Genomic DNA, 6,881 nt, shown 5'->3' with positions numbered 1-6,881 from the left:
ATCTTGCCCAAGGACACTTCCACATGTAGACTGGAGGAGGCGGGATTCGAACCTACGATCATTGGACGACCCTCTCTACCACTGAGCCACAGCCGCTCCGGACAGCTCAGCTCAGTGTGCTTGTTGGTTTGTGAGTTAGTCCAGCAGTCAGCAGCACAGGTGTGTATAAACGATGGTGGACATAATCAAATGACCATGTAAAGAAGATGTGACAATCACATGCAATACCATCAAACGCACATCAGGCATATCACTTCACATAGCTGGCTAACCATGTAGCTACAACTAGGATTTGACCAAGTGGGGAAGCATGACACCAAATCTGGCCCACTTAGCTAGGTATACATGTCTAATATACACTTCCCTGATTATCATTGGAGGCTGTATCCAACTTGACTAGTCAAAGTTTGCATAGGTCCTGTTCTGATTATTATATCTGCCAATGCTAACGTTAGCTAGCTTTCAACCAGGTGTAATAAGTATATGATTCTGGCAGCTCGTTTAGATCCACGGCTGTCTGGCTAGTCAACATACTAGTAGTAGCTAGTCAACATACTAGTAGTAGCTAGTCAACATACTAGTAGTAGCTAGTCAACATACTAGTAGTAGCTAGTCAACATGCTAGTAGTAGCTAGTCAACATGCTAGTAGTAGCTAGTCAACATACTAGTAGTAGCTAGTCAACATACTAGTAGTAGCTAGTCAACATACTAGTAGTAGCTAGTCAACATACTAGTAGTAGCTAGTAATAGTAATATGCTAGTAGCAGTGCTAGTAACTATAGCTCCCTGTGCTGGGTAGCCCACGCTAGCTAGTGCTAACATTAGCCTGGCTTAATATAGCTAACATTAGCCTGGCTTAATATAGCTAACATTAGCCTGGCTTAATATAGCTAACATTAGCCTGGCTTAATATAGCTCACATGAGCTAACTAATAGGCTAAGCTACATCCAGCAATCAAGGAAAACAATGCAGTTGATACACGATGCAAGATAAAACGATTATCTAACAAACAGCATTGAGTGAGTTAGCTGAATGAAGGATAATGAGTTAGTTTACAGGCTGAATAAAGGATAATGAGTTAGTTTACACGCTGAATAAAGGATAATGAGTTAGTTTACAGGCTGAATAAAGGATAATGAGTTAGTTTACAAGCTGAATGAAGGATAATGAGTTAGTTTACACGCTGAATGAAGGATAATGAGTTAGTTTACAGGCTGAATGAAGGATAATGAGTTAGTTTACAGGCTGAATGAAGGATAATGAGTTAGTTTAGCTGAATGAAGGATAATGAGTTAGTTTACAGGCTGAATGAAGGATAATGAGTTAGTTTACAGGCTGAATCAAGGATGATGAGTTAGTTTACAAGCTGAATGAAGGATAATGAGTTAGTTTACAGGCTGAATAAAGGATAATGAGTTAGTTTACAAGCTGAATGACGGATAATGAGTTAGTTTACACGCTGAATGAAGGATAATGAGTTAGTTTACACGCTGAATGAAGGATAATGAGTTAGTTTACAGGCTGAATGAAGGATAATGAGTTAGTTTACAGGCTGAATGAAGGATAATGAGTTAGTTTAGCTGAATGAAGGATAATGAGTTAGTTTACAGGCTGAATAAAGGATAATGAGTTAGTTTACAGGCTGAATGAAGGATAATGAGTTAGTTTACAAGCTGAATGAAGGATAATGAGTTAGTTTACAGGCTGAATAAAGGATAATGAGTTAGTTTACAAGCTGAATGAAGGATAATGAGTTAGTTTACACGCTGAATGAAGGATAATGAGTTAGTTTACACGCTGAATGAAGGATAATGAGTTAGTTTACACGCTGAATGAAGGATAATGAGTTAGTTTACACGCTGAATGAAGGATAATGAGTTAGTTTACACGCTGAATGAAGGATAATGAGTTAGTTTACAGCTGAATGAAGGATAATGAGTTAGTTTACACGCTGAATGAAGGATAATGAGTTAGTTTACACGCTGAATTAAGGATAATGAGTTAGTTTACACGCTGAATGAAGGATAATGAGTTAGTTTACACGCTGAATGAAGGATAATGAGTTAGTTTACACGCTGAATGAAGGATAATGAGTTAGTTTAGCTGAATGAAGGATAATGAGTTAGTTTACACGCTGAATGAAGGATAATGAGTTAGTTTAGCTGAGTAAAGGATAATGAGTTAGTTTACAAGCTGAATAAAGGATAATGAGTTAGTTTACAGGCTGAATCAAGGATAATGAGTTAGTTTAGCTGAATAAAGGATAATGAGTTACTTTAGCTGAATCAAGGATAATGAGTTAGTTTACAAGCTGAATGAAGGATAATGAGTTAGTTTCCAAGCTGAATCAAGGTTAATGAGTTAGTTTAGCTGAATGAAGGATAATGAGTTAGTTTAGCTGAATGAAGGATAATGAGTTAGTTTACAAGCTGAATGAAGGATAATGAGTTAGTTTCCAAGCTGAATCAAGGATGAGTTAGTTTCCAAGCTGAATCAAGGATAATGAGTTAGTTTAGCTGAATGAAGGATAATGAGTTAGTTTACACGCTGAATGAAGGATAATGAGTTAGTTTAGCTGAATGAAGGATAATGAGTTAGTTTACACGCTGAATAAAGGATAATGAGTTAGTTTACACGCTGAATAAAGGATAATGAGTTAGTTTAGCTGAATAAAGGATAATGAGTTAGTTTACAAGCTGAATGAAGGATAATGAGTTAGTTTACAAGCTGAATAAAGGATAATGAGTTAGTTTAGCTGAATAAAGGATAATGAGTTAGATACAAGCTGAATGAAGGATAATGAGTTAGTTTACAAGCTGAATGAAGGATAATGAGTTAGTTTACACGCTGAATAAAGGATAATGAGTTAGTTTACACGCTGATTCAAGGATAATGAGTTAGTTTAGCTGAATCAAGGATAATGAGTTAGTTTCCGAGCTGAATCAAGGATAATGAGTTAGTTTAGCTGAATCAAGGATGATGAGTTAGTTTACAAGCTGAATGAAGGATAATGAGTTAGTTTACAAGCTGAATGAAGGATAATGAGTTAGTTTAGCTGAATAAAGGATAATGAGTTAGTTTACAAGCTGAATGAAGGATAATGAGTTAGTTTACAAGCTGAATGAAGGATAATGAGTTAGTTTACAAGCTGAATCAAGGATAATGAGTTAGTTTACAAGCTGAATGAAGGATAATGAGTTAGTTTACAAGCTGAATCAAGGATAATGAGTTAGTTTACAAGCTGAATAAAGGATAATGAGTTAGTTTACAAGCTGAATCAAGGATAATGAGTTAGTTTAGCTGAATAAAGGATAATGAGTTAGTTTACAAGCTGAATGAAGGATAATGAGTTAGTTTACAGGCTGAATAAAGGATAATGAGTTAGTTTACAAGCTGAATGAAGGATAATGAGTTAGTTTACAAGCTGAATGAAGGACAATGAGTTAGTTTACAGGCTGAATAAAGGATAATGAGTTAGTTTACAAGCTGAATGAAGGATAATGAGTTAGTTTACAGGCTGAATAAAGGATAATGAGTTAGTTTACAAGCTGAATGAAGGATAATGAGTTAGTTTACAAGCTGAATAAAGGATAATGAGTTAGTTTACAGGCTGAATAAAGGATAATGAGTTAGTTTACAAGCTGAATGAAGGATAATGAGTTAGTTTACAGGCTGAATAAAGGATAATGAGTTAGTTTACAAGCTGAATGAAGGATAATGAGTTAGTTTACAAGCTGAATGAAGGACAATGAGTTAGTTTACAGGCTGAATAAAGGATAATGAGTTAGTTTACAAGCTGAATGAAGGATAATGAGTTAGTTTACAGGCTGAATAAAGGATAATGAGTTAGTTTACAAGCTGAATGAAGGATAATGAGTTAGTTTACAAGCTGAATAAAGGATAATGAGTTAGTTTACAGGCTGAATAAAGGATAATGAGTTAGTTTACAGGCTGAATAAAGGATAATGAGTTAGTTTACAGGCTGAATAAAGGATAATGAGTTAGTTTACAGGCTGAATAAAGGATACACGTCAGGTCCAGGTCGAACCCGTCCTCCTGGTACCTCCTCTTGTTCCGGCTGACCATCTCTTTGATCATCGCAGCCATCGCAGGAGTCTCTGGTTTAAAGATGAAGAGAAGTGATCTTGTTTTCTGATGATGGCTTCGTCCCTTCTCTCCTGATCCTGACAGCCTTCCTCCCTGACAGGCTAGCCTAGCTCAGTTAGCCCAGCTAGCTCAGTTAGCCCTGGTTAGCCCAGCTAGCTCAGTTAGACTAGCCCAGTTAGCCCAGCTAGCCCAGTTAGCTCAGTTAGCCCAGCTAGCTCAGTTAGCCCAGCTAGCTCAGTTAGCCCAGCTAGCCCAGTTAGCCCAGCTAGCCCTGGTTGTCGTTGGAAGGATTAAATGGCTTGTTCTTGTGGATCATAAAGAAGGCCTTGCTCTGCAGGCCAGGCTCTCCCAGTCCTGGAGTCTGTCTCTCAACTCCTCCAGAGAGAAAGCATCCACCTGTCCTCCCCAGACCCGGTCCAACCGGGCTCAGACACCCCCCGGTCCCACCGGGCTCAGACACCCCCCGGTCCAACCGGGCTCAGACACCCCCCGGTCCAACCGGGCTCAGACACCCCCCGGTCCAACCGGGCTCAGACACCCCCCGGTCCAACCGGGCTCAGACACCCCCCGGTCCAACCGGGCTCAGACACCCCCCGGTCCCACCGGGCTCAGACACCCCCCGGTCCAACCGGGCTCAGACACCCCCCGGTCCCACCGGGCTCAGAGCTGCCGTGACTGAGGAGAGAGAGAGACTCTCCTGAAGACAACCAGATCCCTCAGACCAGCTAGCTAGAGCTAACCAGATCCCTCAGACCAGCTAGCTAGAGCTAACCAGATCCCTCAGACCAGCTAGCTAGAGCTAACCCAGCTAACCAGATCCCTCAGACCAGCTAGCTAGAGCTAACCAGATCCCTCAGACCAGCTAGCTAGAGCTAACCCAGCTAACCAGATCCCTCAGACCAGCTAGCTAGAGCTAACCCAGCTAACCAGATCCCTCAGACCAGCTAGCTAGAGCTAACCCAGCTAACCAGATCCCTCAGACCAGCTAGCTAGAGCTAACCCAGCTAACCCAGCTAACTAGCTAGAGCTAACCCAGCTAACCAGATCCCCTCAGACCAGCTAGCTAGAGCTAACCCAGCTAACCCAGCTAACTAGCTAGAGCTAACTGAGCTAACTAGCTAGAGCTAACTGAGCTAACCAGATCCCCTCAGACCAGCTAGCTAGAGCTAACCCAGCTAACCAGATCCCTCAGACCAGCTAGCTAGAGCTAACCCAGCTAACCAGATCCCCCAGACCAGCTAGCTAGAGCTAACCCAGCTAACTAGCTAGAGCTAACTGAGCTAACTAGCTAGAGCTAACCCAGCTAACTAGCTACCTTATGATCCAAAACCCTCCTAGCGAATCAACATAGTCGTTAGTTGATCGCCAAAATACTAAAAAACTGACAGCTCCACCTTCAATGTATACTGGTTATACACAGATCCTATATGCAGGGCTTCGTTTGGCAGGCCCGTCCCGGGGAGTCATCTTGTTTCTCGTCTCTCTCAGCTGATCTATTCCATCATGGAGGGTCGGGCTGGATCCATCATGGCTTCCACAGGAAGGAAGAAGCTAGAGCCGGGAGAGAGATCCCTCCGCCGAGAACATATAGTCCTGCATAGGAACTAAAACCAACTTCTCCCCATTTAACATACATTTTTCGTTCATAGAATGATCATTCATTTACAATCGCTTGATATCCAAGTGAGTTTTCGAGTAACTGGTTTTGTGGTCGGCTGGTTCTTGTGTTGGCAGCGGAAGGACACGCAGCAACGCTCTCCTCCTGTCAAAGTGATCACGTGGGTCTGTAATTAGGGAAGTTTCCAACATAATGTCACTTTTCGCGCAACAAACTGTCATTGCAATGAATCGATTTTAACATTGTATCATTTCAGTTTAGATATGTATATATAAGAATACTTCCAAAACAAGCCTCAGACGTGCAAGCCTAGAACTGATTCAAACAATTTCTAGATGAACTGGAAGTGCAATTGCAGCGGTGAAATACGATTCTTTGATTGGATTTGATTCACCAAGGAGGTTACAAGTACACACACACACGCTCTGCACTTTGACCTATTTGATGATGAGCAACAGAGCACTAACTAGTAGTCTACCGACTGAGAGGACCAGTAGTCTAGTCTACTGACTGAGAGGTCCAGTACCGACTGAGAGGTCCAGTAGTCTACCGACTGAGAGGGCTAGTAGTCTACCGACTGAGAGGGCTAGTAGTCTACCGACTGAGAGGGCTAGTAGTCTACCGACTGAGAGGGCCAGTACCGACTGAGAGGGCCAGTAGTCTACCGACTGAGAGGGCCAGTAGTCTACCGACTGAGAGGTCCAGTAGTCTACCGACTGAGAGGGCTAGTAGTCTACCGACTGAGAGGTCCAGTAGTCTACCGACTGAGAGGGCTAGTAGTCTACCGACTGAGAGGTCCAGTAGTCTACCGACTGAGAGGGCCAGTACCGACTGAGAGGGCCAGTAGTCTACCGACTGAGAGGGCCAGTACCGACTGAGAGGGCTAGTAGTCTACCGACTGAGAGGGCTAGTAGTCTACTGACTGAGAGGGCCAGTAGTCTACCGACTGAGAGGGCCAGTAGTCTACCGACTGAGAGACTGAGAGGTCAGTCTACCGACTGAGAGGGCTAGTAGACTGAGAGGTCCAGTAGACTGAGAGGTCCAGTAGTCTGAGAGGGCTAGTAGTACCGACTGAGAGGGCCAGTAGTCTACCGACTGAGAGGGCCAGTAGTCTGAGAGGTCCAGTAGACTGAGAGGTCCAGTAGACTGAGAGG

At 42.6% G+C, this 6,881-nt stretch overlaps 1 protein-coding gene across 5 annotated transcripts in view; it reads right to left on the bottom strand.

The window, feature by feature from the left end:
• LOC311325768 (phosphatidylinositol 3,4,5-trisphosphate 3-phosphatase and dual-specificity protein phosphatase PTEN-like) overlaps nt 1-5,607 on the bottom strand; it is a 42,118-nt gene extending 36,511 nt beyond the window's left edge. For 4 of the 5 annotated variants that reach the window (XM_084458530.1, XM_084458531.1, XM_084458532.1 and 1 more), the window contains exon 1: nt 4,031-4,975. In XM_084458530.1, coding sequence (XP_084314656.1) covers nt 4,031-4,109 — 79 coding nt within the window. In that variant the 5' untranslated portion in view covers nt 4,110-4,975. Of the gene's footprint in view, nt 1-4,030; nt 4,976-5,503 lie in introns of those variants that run through there. The other variant, XM_084458529.1, reaches the window with a different exon arrangement.
• Between the last annotated feature and the right edge of the window lie 1,274 nt (nt 5,608-6,881).

This window comes from Borostomias antarcticus, assembly GCF_949987555.1.
Source record: "Borostomias antarcticus genome assembly, chromosome: 25".
Lineage (NCBI taxonomy): Eukaryota > Metazoa > Chordata > Actinopteri > Stomiiformes > Stomiidae > Borostomias > Borostomias antarcticus.
This window is presented reverse-complemented; position numbering and strand designations above follow the sequence as displayed.